The sequence below is a fragment of the Botryllus schlosseri genome, chromosome 1, assembly GCF_051294905.1.
Source record: "Botryllus schlosseri isolate E-star chromosome 1, Bs_hap1, whole genome shotgun sequence".
NCBI classification, from domain to species: Eukaryota; Metazoa; Chordata; class Ascidiacea; order Stolidobranchia; family Styelidae; genus Botryllus; species Botryllus schlosseri.
Window position 1 is genome coordinate 9175754 of NC_137236.1, and position 25547 is coordinate 9201300.

At 39.5% G+C, this 25547-nt stretch overlaps 2 protein-coding genes across 3 annotated transcripts in view; both read left to right on the top strand.

Moving 5' to 3' along the window:
- LOC145454473 (P-selectin-like) overlaps positions 1–25547 on the top strand; it is a 91408-nt gene that overhangs the window by 26615 nt on the left and 39246 nt on the right. The gene's annotated exons all lie outside the window — the stretch shown is intronic.
- On the top strand, positions 1782–24178 carry LOC145437603 (P-selectin-like). Its single transcript, XM_080314876.1, has 14 exons — positions 1782–2107; positions 5190–5366; positions 15641–15814; positions 16464–16566; positions 16914–17046; positions 17597–17750; positions 18348–18524; positions 19548–19650; positions 19999–20131; positions 20691–20844; positions 21442–21618; positions 22478–22580; positions 22918–23050; positions 24014–24178. The coding sequence occupies exons 1-14, from the start codon at positions 1930–1932 to the stop codon at positions 24176–24178; spliced, it is 2064 nt and encodes a 687-aa protein (XP_080171002.1). The 5' UTR covers positions 1782–1929.

The window sequence follows — 25547 nt, forward strand, 5'->3', positions numbered from 1 at the left end:
AGGCAGTCACGCAGAGAATGAATTTTAGATAGTTGTCAGCCGATGTTATGAAGGAAATGTGTCTAAGATTCGTTCTCTGCGTGACTGCCTTATCGCGTCGAGCAAGTGCGACGATGAAGACATCGTACCATGTAACGGGTTAAGCAGCCGCGGCAGCTGGTCTTGTAGAAATTTCAATAAATTGCAGCTCCGTTACGGTGGCGTTCTGAAAGAAATGGCAGCGGCCAAAAATTTTTGTTCGTTTTTACCTTAAATTTGAGACCACATCATTTTTAGAGCGCAGTGCCCCTTTAAGGGCAACTAGGCCTAGTTGCCCCACTTGCTCGATAATCTTATGAATAGGAGAGAGTAAATCACCGTTTCTTTATTGCGAGAACAGAGAAGAGAATTCGATTTTCGCAGAGACTTCGCCATATATGGGCTGGGCATTTACAAGCGAAAGCACAAGAAGAATGTGATTTTCGCTGTGATTTCGGTATATATTGATTGCTTTTCGTCTGTAAATGGTGAATAATTGTTATTGGACGGATTTTTAGCTGGGGCAATGACGCAGTTGCCCTATAGGACGAGCCGCCACTGATATTACGTCACAATATGAAGTAGACTTGTCGCTAGCGACTACTACAAACTAAACACTTCCATATTCCAAACAGTCTTTGCTTGCATACAAATATATTCAAGGTACGAATTGTCAGTTTCCTCATGTTTCTTCCACCGTAATACCATCGAATGGATAAGGTCCGTATCAGCTATACTACTTAATGGTTCATACGTTCATTACTTTCGCTATTTCCGTTCAATTACCTACTTTAGTTTGCGCTCTTTACTCCTATACTATCTTCTGATTTTATTCTCCTCTTCGTAATATAGTATTAAAAACATGACTGCAAAACTTAAAAAAGATTCGCAACTGCTCTTTCGGGTCGTAAGCATTACAGGTATTCGCTAAAGAAAAGGATAGGCTAATGCCCTACCCACACCTTTACTACCCCTGACGACGTGAGGTGCTATGGTAGAGTTGCTTTGGACTGAGTCATATTCGTAGTACTATATTACTTATCTCCGCTTACTTGTTTCGTAAACTTTTTTTCTATAAATATTAAGAATATTCCTTCAATCGCATCCAGAATATATTATAATTTATTTCGTTACTCTTAACATTCTATCTGCTACGTTTTCAGATTTCGTGTTACATGATATTTCTCTAATTACAATCAGTATATATTGAAATTTACTTCATTACTCTCAACATTCTATCGACTACGCTTCCAGATTTTATGTTACGTGATATCCACCAAAAACGTCCAATCTTTGAATTCTTGTCGGTAGGGTCAAGCCCGCCTATGACATATCTTACCGAGGAAGATCCTATCGTAAAGCACGAGAATGTCTTGCTTACGAGATTGTTTTGCGACATATATGATACATTCTCTTTAAACTCCGACAAGGAATCTGGTGGATCCATTTGCGGAAGCCCTAGACTGCGCCCGCAAGGGCGCAGTGTTTTGTGTTTTCACCGTGTTTACACAATTATGGCATAATTATACAACTTTTGGAATACAAATTTTGTTAGAGGCCGTGTTTTAAAGGCAACCCGTATTTGGACAGTACGCTCGTCTTGTTCATTCTTTCAATAATAACTCACTCAAGTACATGGACATGTGTAATTAAATCCAATTAAAATGTAGGAAATATTTTGTCCACGTGACATATCAACAAGTGATGAACTAATAGTAAAATCGAATCTCTGGGGTACCCAATTCCGGCTCAACCGTGTATACAATGTTCTTTTTCAAATCTCTACTAGTTGTTGAAGATCACCCTTGACGAGTATCTGCCGAAAATATCGGAGTTAATTCAATGTGAGTTTAGTATTTAATTGCATACAGAAGTTATTGTTTCATGTAGCTCCATAGCTCTCTACCTTGGATGGTTTGTTTAAACTCGATTTTGTGTCTGTCAGATGAGAACGAGTGCGAAGGATTGGACATGAATGGCAAACAAAGAAACGGATTCTGCGAACAGAAATGCGTCAACACAATCGGATCCTATTATTGCGATTGCGAGGACGACTACAAACTGGACGAAGACGGACGAACATGCACAAGTAATTTCATTGCTTGCAACGTGCGGTCGAATATTTTAGATTTAGTACACTTCGGTTCTACTCACTTGTGGCCGAATTCAGTGGAAAATAGATTGTTCTTTCCATGGGCACGCGTAAAGGTAGACAACGCATTAGAATATACTATTGTATTATAAATGAATTGCGGCTGCGCTATACTGCAGTGACTGGCAGTGATTGCATTTTACGATGTTTCGGTGCGAAACGATCCAATGAAAACTGTGTTACTCTGAAAAATACACATGCCGGATTAAAATAGTACTGTAATTTTTCCCCAATTCAGTACTAAGCCATGCAGAAAGGACTCAATCTGCATATTTTCAATTGTCGGAAGTACGCCACAATACAGTATAAATTACCAGCAAAAAGCTTTTAGCTGGACAAAACATCATTGACGGAAAAGCTAACTACGCTAACTGAAAGCTAAATCCACAAAACACAATTCTTCGGAGGGATCATCATCGTATACTCGAAGTTCTCCTCTTTTCTTTGGCCGTGACCCAATTTCCAGTTTGAAAATGTTCTGTGGCCCACCTCTTATCTTAGAGTAAAAGTCCTGTTCAATTCGTGGTAATCGAAGGCGCTGACATGCCTATTTTTTCTGAAATGTGCGCATTTTTTCTTTCTGGCCATATTTAAATGTAGACCTGTTGGGACATGAAATCGCGCGAAGCACGGTGAACATTTTCAAGTTTCATGAACGCCCAATGAAATAATTTTGGACCCCTTAGAGCTCCCCCGATTGGGGTTTGGGTGCGGGAGTTACGGCCCTGGCAGATCGTAGGCTATAACTCTTGTGTACATTAGGATCGTCCGCTGCCCCACTCGCGTCGCGAAACACAATGATTTAGTCGCCCCATCCACTGTGTCATTAGGGTTTTAGTTCTACTATATATTGAGGGGAATATTAAAGTCATTCTAGGCAAGCTTCAAACAATGCTTTAGTGAATGGGGTACTACAAGAAAGTGGAGAAAGAATTTTTATTATGCAAGCTGCACAATGATCATTGTATGTCTTGCACCTACTGAAGTCGCGATGTCAGAACATTTAATCCAATAATACAATCAGTTCTTGTGTACAATTATGTACGCGAGATGTGGTACCGATGAGACAATGGGACCGAAAATACTTGAAACATTCTCTGTGATAATTTCATGATCACAGTACGCGAATTTGTCTACAATTGCATGGTGGCAGAATCTTTCCTCGCAAGCAAAAAACTTCGACCTGCGTGAGGTATGGGGCCTGTGACAGATGATTTATGTTTTGGGGGGTGTAAAATAAAATTGGATCGACGTATACATTTTTCTATATCACCTTCCACACTAACAAATCAGCCATAATTTTCAATGTGAAGTGTAGAGCTTGTATCAGGGTATATATTGCCACTTTTTTAAAATCCAATACCATCCCCGAGTGAACTATTTTCAATTCAATTACAATATTTATATGGTGGTGGGGGGGGGGCTATGGTACCATAGCCAAATCAAGTAAATAGTAGGACCAACTAATCACTTAACTACAAAAATACGCCTACATATATAGAGGCTGCAAATCAGAGTTACCTGTGGTGTTTTATCGCTATAACGAGGTATTTGAAAGTCAAAATGTCGTTTTACGGGTAATATGTATGTGTCATTAATTTTGTTAGTTTGGGCGTAAATCGATACGTGATTTTACGCCAACATTTGAGATGATATAATCTTTTTTTTTCTTGAAGGTAGCGACGAGACATTCTTCAATGGCTTGCTGTAGCTTAGATTATATTACCCCACAAAACAAGATGAAAAATTTGAGTTTCTGAGCGTATGTCGCATAGGTCCCATGGTCGTGCGCCTTTGGACCCACCGGGTGGGGACCGATGATACATTCGAGCAACAAATTTTGAACATTCATAAATATTTTTAAAAAGGCTGATATTCATGTAAATGTCCGCGATAGATAGAGCTTGGATCAAAGTGTTAAGCCAGCAAAAGATCTGCTATTCTCGGCTGAAGATTTGAGGGCCAGAGATCATTTTGATATTTTTGATCCGTCGGTACCACATCTCGCCTACAATAATTTCAAAGCCGTTCATTTTAAACTGACTCCGAAGATTAATGCGGAGCGCAAATTATTCAATCCATTGCGATTCGTGACGTTGGTGCCATAAACCTCCACCGGAAATTGGTAATAATTGATAATAATTTGCAATTCGGGCTATTTTTACGTTACAATAATACGACGTGCCGAAGTACCGTAAATCTACATCAAATATACTTCACTCCGAGTTTATTGCACACGACAGCATACGACATATGATCCTGCCGGAATACTTGGTTAATTCAGCGTTACCATCAAGTTATTATATACTCGAAAATATTTTAGTTGCTGTTAGCCGTACGTTGTCGTAGCCGGGGTCAAAAGCCGCCGTTTGCCCCTCCCGTTTTCAGCTTGTACATTGGGACTCCGTGCGTGCCACTACATCTCATCAGAGTCGGCTGAAAAGCGTTATGTAGCCTGAACGTGTTATTCGATAATATAAATATGTTTTTGAGCGAATAACACAACAAATATAACTAAACTTACACTAATTCTACAATTTTCCAAAAAGCTTTGTGGCGCACCTCAAAACGCTCCTGTCGTCAACAAGTAGGCCATGGCCCACCTTTTGAGAACCCATGTCATATACGTTTGCGTTACGGCCGTGGATGAGAAAAAGCGTCAGGTATATTTTAAATAACTGACGATGAAGCATTTGTTTCAAGAGCAGTCATAACAACATGAACTATGAGTTCGTTGTCGATTGATACTGCATGAACCGTCATTGTTTCACCATAATAACTCATATTTTGTTAAGACGAACGAAGAAGTGTCCTAACCTGACGATGGGAATTGCGTAACAGTGTCCGAATTGAGCGTAGAGTTGTCCAGATTACCGGGAGTTTTTCATTCTATTTTTACTTTTGTTCCGTTCCCGACCATTTTGGCCTAATAAAACGGCTAATCGGACTATCAGGTGTCCGGATTAAGTGAATCCGACTGTGTTTAGTTTCTTACTGCCATCCATTATCGGTATTACAGTCATCGCCTGCCCCGAACCAGAGGCCGTAGACAAAGGTCGCATTTGGTGCTCTGAATCGAACAGAATCGGGTCGCGTTGCGCTTTACGTTGCTTCCCGGGCTTCTACGTTGCTGGCAAAGCTCGCATCACCTGCCTTGTTACTGGATCGTGGGACAGAGACTTTGGAAGTTGCGAAGGTGAGTTCTTGTATAGACGGAGTCTGACAACTAGAAAAGACCGATTACACTGGTCAACACATATTTTTAGGCAGACAAAGTAATGGTGGTTTGGGGGGTTCTGAAGGGTACTGATTGGGAAAATAGCCACACAAGCAACCGAGCAAGCAGAACCTGCATACTGACTATGACTTCCCCACGAAAGGTGGCTCGGAGTTTATAAAATAAAACCTACATATGAATGTTGATGCGTGTACTAAACGTAAATGAGTTCAGTTTGCAGTCTGTTAATTTATGAATCGTGTGTAGCCATGGCCCAGGTCGCATTCGCAATCCAGATTCATTACACTGGGCAACAATTTTGACCGAAAAATTTGTTGACTTTGATTTTGCACATGATTTAGGCTAATTTTGGCGTGCTGATTCCAAAAATGCCACAGGTTTTCTTCTATCACGTCAACATTTTGCTCTACGACATAGGCTCAAAATATGCAAATTTTCACGAATTTAGCCATATCCCTTTCCCATATCATATAAAAATCCACAGTTTTAGTATATAATAAGTTATATAGTCAAGGGGTCCAATGCCCCATTCAGGTTATCCAATGCAATTTGAAATTCTCATACGCTCCTTAATTTATATCAAGATGAAGATCTTAGGGATAGCAGGCCAAATCATGAAGATTTTGAAACCGAAGTTGATTCAGAACGTAGAGTAGACCATCAACACGAGTTAATTATCTCACATGAGCTTTGGGACTTGGATTAGAAATCTTCGGAACTTTTAACATCCTTCTGAAGTGAGAAAAGATTACGTGGCAAGGTAGAGAAGGTATCTCACTTTCGATCAGGAAAAACAGCCTTTTCTTCGTAGGCCTACTTTCGGTAGCTTTGTGTATTGCCGTGATACTGGCATTGGCATAATGCTGTTACCATGGATTACTGGAGGAGTCAGGAATCCCGATTTACAAGTCAAGCGAACGCCAAATGCCTATAAGTAGCTAAAAAAGGATCCTAAAGTGTGCCATTCTCCAAAATGGCAAAGTCTTAGGTGCAGTAATAATTGCACACTCAGTCAGTCTTCGTGAATAATACAGAAACATTAGGAGTAATACGGAAACATTGAATTGTTGCAATATCACGAGCACGATTGGATCATATGTGTCAGCTTTGAAATATTGTGTTTTCTAGTGGTCAGTCAATAAGAATGCACATGTAACCCTGATACACATGTGTCGCTGCCATGTCTTTCTGTCGGACAGCAGACATTCAAAAAAGCTTAAATATCTAAATAATTTCCCTAAAAACGTTGACATAGTCAGAGATATACAAGGAGAAAATATCCCCTAACATCCGAAGATGATGGGGGTAAGATATCAGAGAAAATTGGAGCTTACATACGTTAGCTGACTATTGCTCAAGTATCAAACTAGACAACCTACAGAATTATAGGTTATTAGCGTAAATTTGTACCCTGAAACTCACACTTTATTTGTCATGTAGAAGCAATATCAGTTTAAATCAACCAGATATAGCAGTGCAAATGATAATTTGAAGTCTATTGATTTACTTTCGACTGCTTGTGGTTTTTGAAACGTTTTCATGCAATGAACACAAAATATTAAAAATAGTGCTATTATGTGTGTTATGAGACAATGTGGTGGGTGCCTAACCCAAAAAATTGACGTGATAGAGAAAACGGAAGTCATTTTTTAATTCAGCGCCCAAAAGTTAGTCAAAATCAATTGTCTGATCAAAGTCAACAAAAATAGTGTTGGCCAGTGTTATCAAACCAATGTACTAAAGTATGCCGTATCAACTTTAGTCACACACCGTGTAAGTTGCCAGGACCGTAACTGCCGCAGCCAAAACCCCCCAATTCGGGGGGCGAGCTCGAAGGGAACCCAAAATTATTTCGTGAATTAACATCAATTATTGAGTATTTTTGTGAACTTTTTGCAGCTTTTTCCAAAATTTTTTGCGCCTTGCGCGATTTAATGTCGATGTATAGCCTAACTTTAATATTGGGTACCCTTCCCCAAGAAAAAGTACGCATGATTTATAGAAATGGGCATTTCGGTGTCGGGCATTACCGCGGCACGACGCACCAAGACATATAAAGTTTTGGGCCATATAATATGGGACTCCGAGAAGTGTGCCAGAACGATCGGCAGCGAGAGAAAATATAAGCCAAAAAGGATTGCCTATACCAGTGGTCGGGAACCTATGACTCGCGAGCCATGTATGGCTCTTTGAGGAACTTTTAATTTTGCACCTTATTTATCATTATTGCAGCAACTTGTTAGTAAATTCTCATGACGGCGAGAATAATTATTCTCGTGGCAGCATGAACATGTCTTTGAGATGTCAAGGCAGTGGGGTGTCCAGGGTTAGGTGCAGGTACGCCCTCTTTTCGAAATCCCCAAATTCAAGTTGCTGTCGCACCGGCGACTAACACCACTTGCATATTCGATCTACCCACCATCGCGTGCAGCTATGAAATCGTGGAATGCACGATCACTTGATCGATGAAAGCGAATAGCAGACGGGGCGACACTTGTAGGAGTAGGCCAATGCAGTTTTCAAATACACATAGTCCTCCTGATCTACGCCGAGAAATAAAATGCCTTGGAAGTGACATTCACAATTACAAATTCAAATTAAGAACAACGCTATCCATTTTCTTGATTGGTTAGTAGCTTTCTAGCTCTGCCTTTAAAATGTAGGTGTGTAAAGCAAGGTTACGTTTCGCCATAGATTTTAGAAAGCGATCAATACTTAGATTTTCAGAATCAACGCGACAATTTCATATGATTAATATCATTGATTATAAATTATTGGCGCTTGGACCGTCTGTGCCTCATTTCAGCCTTACTTCTTCTTTCGGGCTTCGTTTTCGAACAATAAATTAGAAAATTCCGTGATTTTGGTAATAAAAATGTTTAAGATCTAGTCCAGTGGTTCCCAACCTTTTTCGACCCATCGCCCCCTTTTCAAGGTCAACACCAATCATCGCCCCCCAAAATTTTGTGCACCGATAATTGGGCATACAGACTGTAATCACCGGCGGGTTGACTAAAAAAAAAAAAAAAAAAAAAAGGTCATCTTTCTCCGCTCAGAGCTGCAAATAACGTTTTTTCTCTCCGAATTGCTAGGTGGATGACTAAAAAAAAAAAAAAAAAAAAAAAAAAAAGGTCAGCCGTTTTGACGCGTCATCGCCCCCCTATCGCCCCCTTCGCTATTTTCGCCCCCCGTCGCCCCCTTTGTCCATTTTCGCCCCCCTATCGCCCCCTTCGTCATTTTCGCCCCCCTAGATCGCCAAATCGCCCCCTGGGGGGCGATATCGCCCACGTTGGGAACCACTGATCTAGTCATTCATAAACATCGACAGAAGATAACAATAACCATTGAAGGGTTCACAATTTTCCTTCACTCATCGCTGACGACATTTGAGGCACTGCCTCATTTGCCTCCCCTAACCCAACGCCGCTGACGTATCACACTATGGGTATGTACTGCTGTAGTGACCATGTTTGGCTCCACCTACCCATGTGTGCAGAAAAATATGGCGCACACTACGAATCTCATATATTAGTGTTACCAATACGTCACGGATTTTCAATTGTGACGTAACACTTTATTGACATGTATGGCCCTTTCGTATTTACAATTGGAAATATTGGGCCAATATGGCTCTTTGGTCGAAAAAGGTTCCCGACCACTGGCCTATACGATGAAAATTCGACATATATAGACATATTTTTAATAGTACATAGGCGCCTACATGTCTGGCGCCGAATGTTCCCGTCCTGGCAATCTGAGCCCCACAAGGCAAATGCCCTCCCGCAGAGAAAAATTATTTGCCAATGAAGAAATACCAATTTGAAATCGTGTGCTTCTTTTACTTTAGTAGGTTTGGGTGATTTCAATATCTTTTGATATGGCAGACAGGAGGTTAAGAATTAACATCAAGTAACGAAATCATATTACCAACGGATCGGCCCGAATATGTTTATTATATTTCCGGGCCCAACATTTTCCTAGACACCACACTCAGCGGTTGCGGTAAATCTGATTACACGAGCAGAGAGAGGATGAAAATAATTATCGCAATATATATGCTATTCCCGATCAGATTGACCGATTCAATCATGAACTATAGAACTTTTTCGCGCCTTGCTAGAATTTGGTTTATCACGGTATGGGGGCCCAAGACCAACTTTTTTTTGGGGGGAAAGGGGGCTCAAGAAGTGCTGTTTCGGTCCTGTAAGTTGTAATGTAACAATAGCAACCGTATTCTCTAGTCTATATACAAAAACAATACAACGCTGAACTTGAAAAATACTGCTTCATTCTGGTCATGTTTCTTGCCTTGATAATGTCGGATTCTTGCCCTGCTCTCCCGTAGACATAGAAATCGGGGATACTTTTAATACTGGAGTTGAGATTTTCAAGGATAAATTTTAATACTCCTTTTTTAGCTAGATAGAACCACCAATTGGTAGAGCAGAAAATATAATTTATTAGTGCAGAAGTACAAGATTTAGGTTTGACGGACTATATGCTCTCTTGACAAAGAACAATCTCGCACCAGGTCAAGTTCGAATTCATTGAATATCTTAGGACCGCATAGTCATTTATCTATTTACACGCAGTGTAAGAGTCAAAAATGCTACGATTTTCATTCCACTAGCTGAAATATTTTGGGGTAATTACAGTAATTTGGGCTTATTTAGTGGTATACGCGATTTCTAAACTAGAGTCAATCTGGCAAAAGAAATGTCATATTCGTAATTATGAACCTAAACCCTAGAAATCATTCTTACATACAATGCCCAATTTTTCATTTGGCTGACCTGCGTTGCTGTCTGTTCGTAGATAATTTCGAGTCATATCGCTATCGGCCATTAGAGATACAACGATATCGGCAATTTTCATGGCGTTAGAGCATGATAGTAGGCCGTCATAGAACTATATAATCAACGACTGCTAGACTGGGAATATTGGTATATTTCGTATGACTTTCAGGCAGAGGTGGGTAAATTAGTCATCGTTGGTACTTCGGTAGAAATAGAGTCGTAAATTTCTAATCAAGGGCAAGTGGAAGTAGCTATTTCCGATTAAGCGAAAAAGTAATTAGGTAGATATAGTGTGATGATAGGTACACCTGAAAACAAAGGTCCTAATTCTTTTTGCGGCAAGGATTGTTGGGAAATTGGGCGAAAGCGCGACTATGATCCAGCCTCTTGAAAAGACGTAGAGCTTTCAATATACGATTAAAGCTCACGTCGATATCTGTAATCAGAATCTGAAACAAGCTCGCGTGGACTTATATCAAAAACCGCAGTGATGTAGACAACATTGTTAATTGCATAAAGTGGTTCTCAACCTTTTTGACCCGCGGACAATTCTCAAGCATCCCTATATATCCGCGGACCCAAGCTTTTAATTAACGAAAAATAGGTTTTCTGATTTATATCCAAGAGAGTGTAATACGGTAGCAACATAAAAGCAAGCACTGTTTTTCACTCAAACCACACTTAATGAGAGCCTTGTGCTTGATCTTGCCTGACAAGTTTATCGAATTCCAGAATTATGGTTGTCAATGTAGGCCTACATCTGATGTCATCTTCCGGCTGAAGTTTATTGCTATACTTCTTTTGATCATCGTCAGGGTTGAAAAGCCAGATTCACACAGGTAGGCTATGTGGTCGGAAATAGCAAAAGAGCTGTTGCAGCTTGCTAGCAAAGATCTGAAAGACTATGCTCCATCGACTGCACATTTGGCCAAAATTGAGTCAAGGAAGCCTTTTTAAACTTGTCTTTCCACACATGTCGCTACAATTTACCAACATCCAAATAATGTCTGCAAGTAAACAAGTCGCAATAATCAATTAACAATACTCAGCGTATATCGCGCCGGAAACGTGTGCATGTGCAATTTGCCTACGTGCAGGACCGTAACAGCACTTCGTCAGCCCCCCCCCCAAAAAAACGTTGGTCTTGGGTAGGGTTACCATAAGTCCTCCTCTATGAGGATTTGTCCTCCTTTTTCGGGTTTTTGAAAATATCCTCCGAGGACGCCTAAATGTCCTCCTTTTTGAGATTTTGTCCTCTTTTTTTAGAATTTTGGTTAAACACAGGGCAAAATGCTACCGAGATACCATAACATAGCACTGAACTAACGCTCAGGTGGGTATTTCGGGAGCTGAGAGCCAAAGTTGACCTTTTTTCAGTCAATCACCTGGTAAAGTAAAGGTAAAAACAGTATTTTGGGCGCTGAGCAAGAAAGTAGACTTTTGATTAGTCAACCGAGTACGAAGTGGGAAAAATTTACCCATTTTTCTGGATTTTCCACCGGTATTTTAAGTTTGAAAATTTTGACAAACTGTCCTCCTTTCCCGTTTCCAAAATATGGTAACCCTATTCTTGGGTCCCCACAGGGTGATAAACCCAACTTCTAGGGGACTCCGCCCCCAGACCCCTTTCTTCCGATACCTTTTTTCCGCTACTTCTCAGCGAAAATGTTGTTATGTTTAGTTAGCCGGGTTTATTGGAATAAACCGCGCGAAGCGCGAAAATGTTCTATAATTCATGATTGAATCGGTCAACATGATCGGGAATTGCATATCTGTAAATTTTTTATCCTGTCTCTGCTCATGTAATCAGATTTACCGGTACAGCTGAATGAAGCGTTTCGGAAAATGATATAACTCATGCGTATTTTTTCTTGGGAGAAGAGTACCCAATAATCAAGAAATTTGACACCATTAAATCGCGCATAGCACGAAAATTTTATTAAAAGGTTAGTTAAATTTTCAAAAAAATATACTCTAATTTATGTTAATTCACGAAATAGTTTTGGCCCTCCTTCGATCTCTGCCCCCCCCCCAATCAGGGGGTTTTGGTGCGGCAGTTACGGTCCTGCATACGTGTGTATAAAGAGAGCTGTCCTAGAGGTTTATACCTGGCATATTCGGTATGTGAATTGTGAATAGTTAATACTCAGCATTAAATTCCGAGTCCATTCGTACTAAATTCAAGTCAATCCGACCAAAATTGTAGAGTTTATGACCATAATAGAATTCCTTTTGACAATTTTAACAACCGGCTACCTCGGACATAAATGTAGGGGATTTTGAAAAATTCCAGTTTGCGATAGTAGGGGTTTATACCTGACGTGTTTGGTATCAAACCAGGAAGATGCTACAGATGCGCAAAACATACCCGTTTTGCCAGTGACACTTGCAACCAACTGGTTTGCTCAAGATACAGAAAATCTCGAAGAACGAATATTGCTTGGAATGCTGATCAATTTGCAGTGGTGCTGTTTCGATGTTCTTGCGTTTGAAATATACGTGGCCAAACATCGCTTATTGAGGGATCTCTAATATTCCTATCAAAACTACATTCACTCAGAGGGAGTCAGTAAGGAAGTACTTCTACTTTTTCGAAGTACTCAAGTAGTTTTCCTTTACTTCTGGTACTTACTCAAGTAGATCTGATTTTCGCTACTTCTACTTCGTAATATTTTGTGATCTAGTTACTTACTTTTCGCTATTTTCAGTTTGTCAAGTAGAAGTAGTTCAATCTTCCAATCAGGAAGATAACCTGAGGAATTTCGGGGCTGTTTTCAAGGAGTATCGTCATTTAATTTTCATAAAATTTTAGTAAAGCCCAGAATTTTCGTCGCGCTTCGCGCGCAGTGGATACGCAGTGACCAGTATGATTTCACAAAAGTATCGGTGAATATAATTTAGGTAGAGGGTTGGCGTGGCTCCGTTCACACCGCATTGTCGCCCTTCGCCCATATCAAATAATTCATCACAGTATATATGGCTCATCATAACGTTTGAAACTGATGTTTCGCAATCTAGCATTTACTTGTCATATCGTAATCCAGCATGTCCATGGCGTGTCCAAATCTGGAAAAGTGGACTCTGACTTTTTTTTAGTTTTAGAGCTGTTTAAGCATACCACCTTTGAAACTTTCTGGACTAAAAACATGAAATGCATGTTCGGCTTTCAGAAGTAGTATTTATAATTCACTTTCAATTCCCAGTATCATATACTTTGAGGTATAATTAATATCAATTATTTTGTCTGGATAACATACATGTTGAAGTATAAAAGCAAGTGTAGTAATGCCTTCAATTTCTGGAAATAAAGCTACACAATATGGCATTTTTATGGTCCACCATAATTTTTATTATTGTTTACTAATCGCGCAAAGTGTTTACACCGTATCCAATACAACTTCTATGTATTGCTCTTCGACTAACTACGGGCCTCATAATGCCTAACTACGGGCCTCATGCTTATGCTATCGAAAATTGGATACCTGCTGGTATGCATCAATAAGAATCAAGCTCATCACCTATCGCATAGCTCAATTTGCACCTTTTTACAATCCATGTGAACGAATTAGGATCGTTTTCACAACTACTTACTTACTTGAGTACTTTTAAAGTCAGTCAATTCTACTTCTACATCAAGTAGTTTTAGGTTGCTTAAAGAAGAAGTACTTCTACTCGTACTTGAGTAGATTTTTTCGTCGCTACTTCCACTTCTACTTGAGTAGATTTATTCACTACTTTGACCACCTCTGCAATCACTGGAGTATAATTATTAACTTGAAGGGATTTCGTATGACCCTTATTAACAAGAGTTAACGGCACAATAACAAGCATATAGAAAGAGATTCAAACGGAATCCAAATTGACAAAATTTGACGTAACAATGCAATAATTAAAAGTAACGGTATCTGGCCAAAGTCAGCTGCACCGATACTCCGGTAGTCATAATAAAGGGATAAGAGAGAATCAAATTATACAATACACAGAAGACGTTACACAGACAATTAGCGGTACATAATAATCGAATATTTGAAGATTGTATACAAACGCTTTCTCCTTCTTATGGTGCCGGTAATTCTTGATCAAGGAAACCCAAAAAGCCACCGAGGTAATAACTTCTACTGCAATGAATGTAGTTCTGAAAGCACTATTCAAGTTGAGTACCGCCAGTCACATATTGCAGGTATCTATGTATTTTTATGGCAGCTATTTAGGTCTCTAACATTTCAAAATAGGTATTTTGCGAAACACGCTGCGTAATTCTCAAATCGTAATTTGACGAAACCGGACGAGGACGGGGACGTTCCGTGTATTTTCGACTTCTCAATCTAAAACTATGTCCGTAGACCCCTAAATGAGGATCCATGATCGTTTGTTAAGGTTTTATCAATATAAAATTACCTAAAATAATAAATTCACTATGAGACTGGCGTCTTTCCATTGAAAAACACGGGGAAATACCAGGTTGGCAATTTGTCAACGTGTGTGCCGATTAAGTTACCTAAAATTCCTGTGCTCGCGGACTCATCCAGGACCTTCCCCGGACTCAAATGAGTCCGCGGACTCGGGGTTGATAAACAATGGATAGTATATTCCTATTTAAATGAATTCGAATATTTTCTGCTGAAACTTGCAAAGGGTAATTGTCAGCAACTAGTAAAGAATTGGACATCGACATTCGCGTCACAAAATATGACGTCCCCTGCATGAAATATCGAACAACAGAGCATTCAATGTACTATTTTTAAATGTTACACTAACTCTTTTTGTTGACACTGCCTTGGTTGGTGTATTTTGATAAAATCAACTCCAAGGCACACAAATGAACGTGTGTCAGTATAAAGCTACAGGGTGTGATACCCTGAACTTCAGTGCTGCCAGCCAACAACTGCTATTCTCCTAAGTCGTTCTTTCTCCATTCTTGCCAAGCCAACTCTTAAGGACAGAAAGTTTGTACCATTTTCATCGAAATCTTGTGGTTCTTTTGGATCGATAAAATTTCAATAAATTATTGACAGACTGACTGTCATGAAATGTATCAAAAGATCTCTAGTGATACTGCATTAAATTTCGAATTTTCTTACAATGTAATGCAACTACTTGAGTTCTACATAAGTCAGAATTCGTCAAAACAAAAAGTTTTTAAATGTCAAAAAATGTCGAAATGTTCAATTCTTGGAGAAAAAATATTATTTTTCTGATAAAAATATTCGCTTTAAATATTACAATACACACATAAAATATTCTACATTTCATATTTGATACACTGCATTGATGAGGTTGTTCACTACTGCTGAGAGTCAGTAAAAAAGCTTTTAGTGAATCAATTACCAACATCAATTTACTGTTTTGTGTTAAAAATTATCCAGCAATTGACGATCTCTCGAACACTATACTTAATGCGTTTGCTGTCATTTTAGAATTCGCAATGTATTGCAGGAATCTCGTGCGAACGGATCGAAATTCCGCATCATGGCGCGATGCGATGCGACATGCATTTCTGGTTTGGCTCGACCTGCGAGTTCGATTGCAACGAAGGGTTTCTTTTGCGCGGCAGGGGCGAAACCAGTTGTGGCGACGGAGATTGGACTTCGGTGATCCCGTGGTGCGAACGTGAGTTGACGCTTTAGTTTGGTTAAAACTAGGGCGGTGAAAAATCCTGATTCGATTCAGATCATTCGACATATCATACCTTAGGACGCCACAAGCAGACTTGTGCAAACTATACCAATCCAGTTAGTTGTGGGTCAAATAACTACACTGGTTTTTTAGTATAGTTGTTCTTCTAGCAGCGGATTTCGAAAATCCAGTAGTTCGTACATGTCTGGCCGCAACAGTATGAACGATGAGGAATATTAAATAACGCATCTTTTACGCTACCTCAAAGAATGCAATTCCCGTTCTACATCGCATTATAGACAATTGGGTTTTTTCGACCATACCTGTTTTGTTGCTCTTTGTGGCAATGATGTGGGTTGATCAAGACTTAACGGATATGTCTTTTCTGCTAACGTAGGTAGCTTGTATGTTGCGATAAGACCAATACCTGTTTCAAGGATTCGAGAGCAAAAACACGCATTGAAACTATAATTATCGTTGATAAATTAACTCTTAGTGGCAATGAACGCATAATTTTTTTACTCGAAAAATGGACTCTCATTACTTGACCCGAATCATGAAAATTCAAATTCTAAACCCTGACAATTATGCTCGACGGTTGGTACCGTTGAAAGGAACGGAATTTGATGGCGTTGTTTTTCAGGTGAGATTTGCGACGATACCTTCATGACAGTGACCCACGCCGAAGTGGATTGCACCGACGGGAACAATTTTGAGTCGGTTTGCAACGTAACATGTAACAAAGGGTGAGCCTGACACGTTCTGTGACTCCTGTTACTGATTTGAGATTCAAATCCAGTATTAGCGAAAATGTGATCAAAAGTCGCATGAAAATTGTACGGTGTTGAAACTCATGTCCAAGACGAAATCCAGAAATAATTTAGCCTCCTATCTAAATCCCAGTCAAACCGCACGTATCTTTGCCGAAATGTGTTCAATAGTCGCCCGCGCGATATGGGAAAGTTACGAAAAATTTCATGCCAGTCCAAATCCATCTTCAAAATAATCCTAAATCCATAACCGATAAAAATCAAGTCAAAATACTCAAATCCGAGTTTTTACAAATCTCATCCTTGGACCATTTGCATTGCAGATACAAATTGGCCGAAGTTGAACTGTACGAGTTCAAAACCACGCTCGAATGCCAGGCCGGGGCGATTTGGGACTCACCGAAACCGACCTGCGTTAAAAAACGATGCCAGCCATCCTTTGAAGAACTCGTTTGGGTTCGCTTGTTAGAGCTGTTCAAAGATGAATTTTTTTCAAATTTTACTGGCTAGTTGAAATAATTGTTACCTTAGCCACCAAAAATGCAGTTCGCCGAGTTTGACTCTTTTCTGACCTGTTGAAGCGAAGCTATGACGATATAAATTTTACGATTTAAATCAAATTATCAATAAAATGGCTGGAAAATGGTAGTAACACATGGTAATTCTATATTCGTTATTTCTATTTTTGTCAAATCCAAGATTTTCCGCTCCAATAAGTTTGATTCTAGGGTTTGGAATTAATCAATACTTGTTTGTTTTAGACAACCTAACAATTTCACGAGGTAGCCAGTAAAATGTGAAAAAATATATTTTAATTTTTATCAATAATATAATATTTTCTATTCTTTTAGCTTCGATTCTACAGTTTCCAATTGAGCCAAATTAGGTGTAAAGCGTATTTGTAGCCAACCTAAAAAATTTTTCAACTAGTTAGTAAACAAGATATATTGGAACATCCCTGGTGATTGTACGATGCAATTTTGTTTTTAATTTCCGCTTTGTTCAGCGCCAACGGAACGGCTCGATTGTATGCTCGGAGGAGGATCTGCTCGGGTCGACTTGCATCCTCCTGTGTGACGAAGGGTTCGAAGTAAGGGGAGAATTCAGAACTCAGTGCGTTGGAGACGCGAAATGGAGCGGGAGCATAGGATTTTGCAAAAGTGAATGTTGGAATCGCTCGAGTACACTTTTCACGAGACCTGACTCGATTCGGATGTGGTTTGGCTCAATGTTATATTTTTTTCAGTCAATTTCAAGTGATTAAGCATTCGGTAACTGCACCTTTAAAATTGGATAACTCGACTCAACTTTTTCAGTAACTTGACAAGACACGGAGGTTCGAAAATATGGATTGACTCGTGACTTGAAGTGAAATCTTTGAGTCAATTTCAAGTCGTAAAGTCATCGATGACTTGACTCGACTCAAAATGTGCAATGACTTGATATGACTTGTGACCCGTGTTGGATGACACGCGAAAAGTCTTCGAGTTCAATAATAAAACTATTGAGTAGTAATTTGGTAACTTATTATTTTCAATAATTACATCACACACACGGAAAATTTCCCCTATTTTGAATTTGATTCACTGCATTACTGGTGTTCACTGTTGATGCGATTCGGTCAAAGACTTTATAGTAAATAAAATGACAACATTAGGTTACTGTTTTGTGATGTAAATTATTCTGCACTGGATGTATTCTTGAACAACATACTCGATCGAGTTCGTTATCACATTTAAATTCACAATGTGTTACAGGAATCTCGTGCAGACGGATCGAAATTCCGCAGTATGGCTCCATGCGTTGTGACATGCAGTTCAGGTTTGGCTCGACCTGCGAGTTCGCTTGCAACGAAGGGTTTCTTCTGCGCGGCAGAGGCGAAACCAGATGTGAGACCCGCAGAGTTTGGACTGCGGCGATCCCGTCGTGTGAACGTGAGTCGACGCTTTAATTTGGTTGAAACAAGGACTAGACAAAATCGAATACGCGAGTGATTCTATTCATACCATTCGTCATATCATCAGTTACGACGCAACAACCACACTCGCACAAACTTCCAATGCAGTTAGTTCATAAGTCAACTAGCTACTGTTTTTGAGCGGATCTCCTTCTAGCGGTAAATTATGAAAATCCAGTAGTATATAACAGGCATGGTATGTTATGGTATCCTAAGGAACGAAATTTCGGTATAAAATATGGAAATGTGCAAGTCTGGTATAGAAGTCTCCAAATATGCTACGGAAACGTTTTTGCCTACTTTTAGACTTTGGCAGTTTTGCCTGAACCATGACAATGAGCCTATTTTCGATTAATCAAAAGGAAATCATACCTCAAAAAATCGGTCACTTATAAGTCCATGTTCATATCTGAAATTACGACTGAGACTCACCCACCCCTGTCGTTGTTAATTTCATTCATTTTTAGTTGTAACTAACCCTGTTACAGTTGCCCCGCACGGGAGGAAACAATTGCCCCTGGGCACCGAGCCATTGTAACATTTAAGCGGCGATTTTTGCGATTGAGTTCGATTATTGTTTTTATATCAACTGTCGAGGTGTTACCTTCTTTATATAAAACTTCGGAAACAAAATTCACGAAAAAACACGTATTGTTAGAAAATACAAAAAGTGTTACAATTGTCCCTGGTCTTCCCTACTTGACAGATATGTCATTTCCGCTTACGTCCATTGCTTTGTACTGCACGTATTTTATGCTGTCACAATCGAGATTCCATGGCTTCCACAGTGATAAAACACATTGAAACAATATTTCTCGTTAAGTAATTAACTAGCTCCAAGTGGCAAAGAGCGCATAATTTCTGTACTCGAAATATTGACCTCTCATTACTCGTCCCGAATCATGGAAATAAACACTCAATTCGAATTCTAATACCTTATGATTGTGCCGGAAGATTAGTACGTTTGAAAAGATGGAAATTCGATGGTGTTATTTTCCAGGTGAGATTTGCGACGATACCTTCATCACTGTTAGCAACGCCAGAGTGTTTTGCACCGACGGGAACAATTTTGAGTCGGTTTGCGTCGTAACCTGTAACATAGGGTGAGTCTGACACGTGGTGTGATGCGCGGATTTGACATCCTATTGTCCAAACCCTGTTACTGATTTGAGATTCAAATCCCGTAATGGCTAAAATGTCATCAAAGTCCCGTGAAAATTGAACAGCGTTGAAACTCATGTCCAAATCGAAATCCTGAAAAAATCAGTCACATATCTAAATCCCAGTCAAAACACGCGTATCTCTGCCGAAATTTTTTCAATAGTTGCCTGCATGATATAGGAAAGTGACGGCAAATTCAAGGTCAAGTTCTCCATACTCGATAAATATCTGGTCAAATTACTCAAATCCGGCTTTTTACAAATCTCATCTCTGGACCATTTGCATTGCAGATACAAATTAGCCGAGGTTGAACTGGACGAGTTCAAAACCACGCTCGAATGCCAGGCCGGGGCGAGTTGGAACACAACCAAACCGACCTGCGTTCGAAAACGATGTCAGCCATCCATTGAAAAACTCGTTCTGGTCAGCTTGTTAGAGCTGTTCAAAGATGACTTACTATTTTTTCAAATTCTCCTTTCTAGTTGATAAAATTGTTAGCTTGGCTATAAAAAATGCTGTTCGCCGAATTTGACTCTATTCCGACTTGTAGAAGTGAAGCCATGATAATATAAATTTTGCGATTTAAATCAAAATATTATTAAAATGGCTGACAAAATGGTAGTTACACTTTGTAATTCTATGTTCGTTAAATCTATTTTTTGTCAACTCCAAAATTTTTCGCTCCAATAACTTTACTTCCATGGTTTGGAATTAATCCAAATTTGTTTGTTTTAAACAACCAAACAATTTAACGAGGAAGCCGGTAAAATTTGAAAAAATCTATTTAAAATTTTATAATAAATATAACATTTTCTACTCTCATAGCTTCGCTTGTACAGTTTCCAATTGAGCCAAATTCAATGCAAAGCGTATATGTAACAAATCTAAGACTTTAATCAATTACCAAGTTAACAAGTTATATTTGAACATCCCTACTGCCGATTATACGACGTATTTTTTTGAAAATTTTCGCTTTGTTCAGTCGCAACCGAACCGCGCGATCGTATGCTCGGAGCACGATCTGCTCGGTTCGACTTGCTGGGTCGCGTGTGACGAGGGTTTCAATGTCCGAGGGGAATTCAGAGCTCAGTGCGTTGGAGACGCGAAATGGAGCAAGAGCATAAGATTTTGTGAAAGTGAATATTGGAATCGCTCGAGTACTCTTTTTACGAGACCTGACTCGATTCGGATGTGGTTTGGCCCGGTGTTAATTTTTTCAATCAATTACAAGTGATTGAGCAACTAGACCTTCAAAAATGGATTGACTAGACTAAACTTTTTCAGTAACTTGACTAGACACGGAGGTTCAAAAATATGAATTGACTCGTGACTTGAAGTGAAGTCTTTGAGTCAATTTCTAGTCGTAAAGTCATCGTTGACTCGGCTCGACTCAAAATGTGCAATGACTTGATAAGACTGGTGACCCGCGTTCGGAATTCGGATGACACACGAAAAGTCTTCGAGTTCAATGATGAAACCATTGAGTATTAATTTGGTAGTTTATTACTATCAATAAATGCATCACTCACACGGACAATTTTCCATATTTTGAATTTTATTCACTGCAATACTCATGCTCACTGCTGATGTGAGTCAGTCAAAGACTTTATAGTGAATAAAATGACAACATCAGGTCACTGTTTTGTGATGTAAATTATTCTGCACTGAGTGTATTCTTGAACACCATACTCAGTCGAGTTCTTTGTCACCTTTGAAATCGCAACGTGTTACAGGAATCTCGTGCGAACGGATCGAAGTTCCTCAGCATGGCTCCATGCAATGCGACTTGCCCTTCTGGTTAGGCTCGACCTGCTTGTTTTTGTGCAACAAAGGGTTTATTTTGCGCGGCAGGGGAATAGTCAGATGTGAAGCTGACGGCGATTGGACTTCGGCGATCCCATGGTGCGAACGTGAGTCGACGATTCAGTTTGGCTAAAACTAGGGTTAGACAGAATCGAGTTCCGTGTGTTTTGATTCACATCATTGTTCATAAGATCTTGGTAACTTTCACACTCTATGAAACGTCCACTTGCGAATGAATATAACTATAATAAAGTTATATTCATTCGCAAGTGGACGTTAAATAGAGTGTGAAAGCTACCAAGATCTTACGTTTATATATATCGTCTGCTATCGGCGCAACAAAGTATCATTCTTCATATAATCCGTTATGATGCCACAAGCAAAGTTGTACGTACAAACTACAAATCTAGTTAGTTTGCGATCAACTAACTATACTGTTTTTTACTAGTTCTAGGACTTGCTACGGATTTTCTAGATCAAGTCGTTTGTACGTGCATGTCTGGACGCAAGAGTATGAATCACGAGAAAAGTTGAATAATGTAGCTTTGACGGTACCACAAGAAAACAATTCCAGTTCTACATCGCAATAAATATAATTTTACATTTTTTCGAGAATACCCATTTCGTTGCACTTTGTGACAATGCTGTGAATTGATCACCACTTCACAGAGATGTCACTTCGGCTAACGTAAGTAGTTTTGTAATGCATGTATTGTATTCTGCGATACGACGAATTGAGATTTCAAGGCTCCCTCAGTGGAAAATCGTATTGATCCTATAATTCTCGTTGATAAAATAACTCTTAGTGGCATGGAACGCATAACTTCTTTACACAAATAAATTGATCTCTCATTAATCGACTCGAATCATTAAATTTATTATTCGATTCAGATTCTATATCCTAATCATCGTACCCTTAGAACGGTACGGCGGAAAGCCTGAAGAGTTGATAGTGGATTTTTTCAGGTGAGATTTGCGACGATACTTTTATGACTGTGACCAACGCCAAAGTGAATTGCACCGATGGAAGCAAGTTTGAATCGATTTGTGATGTAACCTGTAACGAAGGGTGAGCCTGATACGTTCTGTGATGGACGGTTTTGATGTTCTAAAATTCAAATACCGTTACTGATTCGGGATTAAAATCTGATAATGGCTGAAATGTGACCGAAAGTCGCGTGAAAATTAAAAAAGGTGTAAAACTCATGCCAAACTCCAAATCCAGAATTAATTTATTCTCATATCTAATTTCAGGTCAACATCTAAGTATCCATGCTATCATTTCTTCAATAGTCGCCCGCATGCGATAGGAAAGTTACGACAAGTTCAATGCCAAGTCAAAATCCATCTTCGAAATAATCATAAATCCCTACCCTCATCTCATCTCAGGAACATTTGCGTTGCAGATACCAATTGGCCGGGTTTCAAGAGAACGAGTTCGAAACCACCCTTGAATGTCAGGCTGGTGCGACTTGGAACACTGAGAAAGCGACCTGCATTCGAAAACGATGCCAGCCGTCCTTTGAACAACTCGTTACAGTATGCTTTTTATGGCTGTGTCTAAGGATAGTTTTTTTTATAAATCTTGCTGGCTTGTTGACAAATTTGTTAGCTTGGCTAAAAAAATGCTGCACGACGCATTTGGCTCGATTTCAACCTGTAGAATCGAAGCGACAACCCTAGAAACTTTAGGATGTAATGTAAAAATATGAAAAATTGAATTAATAGAATAGTACTAAGGTTCAACAATTCTGTAATATTTAATACTAATATATTCATATTTAAAATTTCCTACTCCAATAGCTTTTCTAAGGTTTGCAACGAAGGAAAATTCCATATGCACATTTTTTAGACAATCTAGCAAATCCGTGAGATAGCCCGAAAATTCGAAAAGAATCAATTTATATATATTTATACTGAATATAAAATATTCCATTCCTATGGCTTCGCTTATACGACTTGCAATTGAGCCAAATTCGGTGTTTGTTTGCTTATTAAGATATCATTGGCGCTCATCGCTATTATAGTCATTTGCGCCCAGTACATGAATTCCATTAAGGTCAGATGTCTTTTTTGCTTTTACTTCTTCAACGTGATCTTTTGCTGCCATCTTTCAAGAGTTCGGCTCTCTCTTCCTCTGGGCTTTTGAAGGCGCTGTATTTACAGCGGCAGAGCCGAGACTCGAACCATCAACCATTGGTGTCGTGACTGCAGTGTTTTACCAACTGCGCCACCCGCTTCCCCCCAAATTCGGTGTGCATTGTTTTTTAGACTGTCATGAGCCAGTAACATTAGAAAAAAAAGGTTTTTGAAATATCTCAATAATTTTTATCATTATAGCTTCCCTTCTACAGTTTGCAATTGAGCCTAATTCGGTGAAAAGCGTATTTTAGCCGACTTTTTAATGTTATAAACTACCAGCTAGTCAGTAAAAATTAGTTATGTTTGAAACCTACCGCTCATTGTCCAATGATGTGTTTTTTTAATTTTTGTTTTGTTCAGCGTCGACCAAACGGCACGATCTCATGCTCGGAGGAAGACCTTCTCGGGACGACTTGCTTGCTCCTGTGTGACGAAGGGTTCGAAGTGCGAGGGGAATTCAGAACTCAGTGCGTTGGAGACGCGAAATGGAGCAAGAGCATCGGGTTCTGCACAAGCGAATCTTGACATCGCCCGAGTGCACTTTTCACGCGACTTGACTCGATTCGGATGTGGCTTGAATCAGATCTAAATTGTTGAGGCGATTTAAAGTGGTCGTGTATTCGGCAACTGGACCTTCAAAATTGGAGTGACTCGATTTTACTTTTAGACAGTCGTCGAGCATGAGATCTGACGTATGTATTTCACCAACTGCTGTGCTTTTCAACCTTTTTCATCATGGAACACCCTTTCCACGTTTACTCAAAACTCGTTCACCCCTGACCACTTAATACAGCGATTCCGTAATAAGCCGCATTTCAATTACGTATATAGCATACAACCGCATTCCAGCAGAGAGTCGTCACGGTCCATCTGGACGACAAATATTTCTGTTAAATTGGCTACTGGGAACTTCGCACCGCAGGTAGCCGTTGTGGTGATATATGCCGTCACTGATTTCTTCAGATAGAAGCAGAATATCCCCGCAGGCATACAATGTATGTACAAGAATCGCGAGCATAGATGTTAGGGAAAGCTATTGGGATCAGGAGTCTTGTCGCCCGCGAAGCGCTAATTTTTTTTTTCAAGCTCTTGAATGAATTTCGTCGACAATGTCGGTAGTTTCACATATTACTGTGTAAATTTTCTTCATTTTTAGTCCACATGAGTGGATCTGATAGAGGGGGTTCAAATGGTAATGCATCTTCCGTTTTTTTTAATCACTTTGCGGCATGTTGTTATTCTTATAACTCAATCAGGATTTTCGGTATAGTCAAACATGTTGGTATTGATGAACGATCTATCTTGACCTGATCCGTCGAGGCTTGAGATATATCTTCATTCGAATTAAATATATTTCACAGAAGCAGATAATCTGTTCTTACAGCAGCAAGTAGCATCCATCGTAGACAACACAGGCAAATTAACAGCAAGGGCTAGCGAACACACAAACGCATTTATACACGACGTCTTAACCTAACAATCAACCAATCATTGACCTAATCACCAAATGAGAGGAACAGAAATACTAAATCAGAGTTCTCAGGTCATAAGCAATCAAAGCTTCGCAACAGGTATCGCCCAAAGGTACCAGAAACACCTTCATTCGTGAGACGCACACGATTCCAACTTGGTATTTTCATGGGGCGCGTAATCAGGACACTATTATATTAAAAACGAAAAAGCCAAAGCGAAACCGTTAGATGCAGGTCACGTCGAGAATATATTAGTTTCACAAAACTATAATAAAATATATATATGTGGTCACGCTGCGACATCACCTCTGGATCAAAAGATCCACGGCTACCAAAGGAACCCGAATCACGATTAATAATAATGAACCAAATTCTAACGTTCACGGTCTCATTTAAATATCCTGTATTCCTCATAACGCATG

What these genes read in the sequence shown, in the direction of transcription:
- LOC145437603 (XM_080314876.1), top strand. Translation starts at nt 1,930, where the DNA reads ATGGTTTGTTTAAACTCGATTTTGTGTCTGTCAGATGAGAACGAGTGC. An exon ending in GGCGATCCCGTCGTGTGAAC is followed by an intron (nt 18,525 to 19,547) that starts GTGAGTCGACGC and finishes GTTATTTTCCAG; the next exon opens with GTGAGATTTGCGACGATACC. An exon ending in CCATTGAAAAACTCGTTCTG is followed by an intron (nt 20,132 to 20,690) that starts GTCAGCTTGTTA and finishes CGCTTTGTTCAG; the next exon opens with TCGCAACCGAACCGCGCGAT.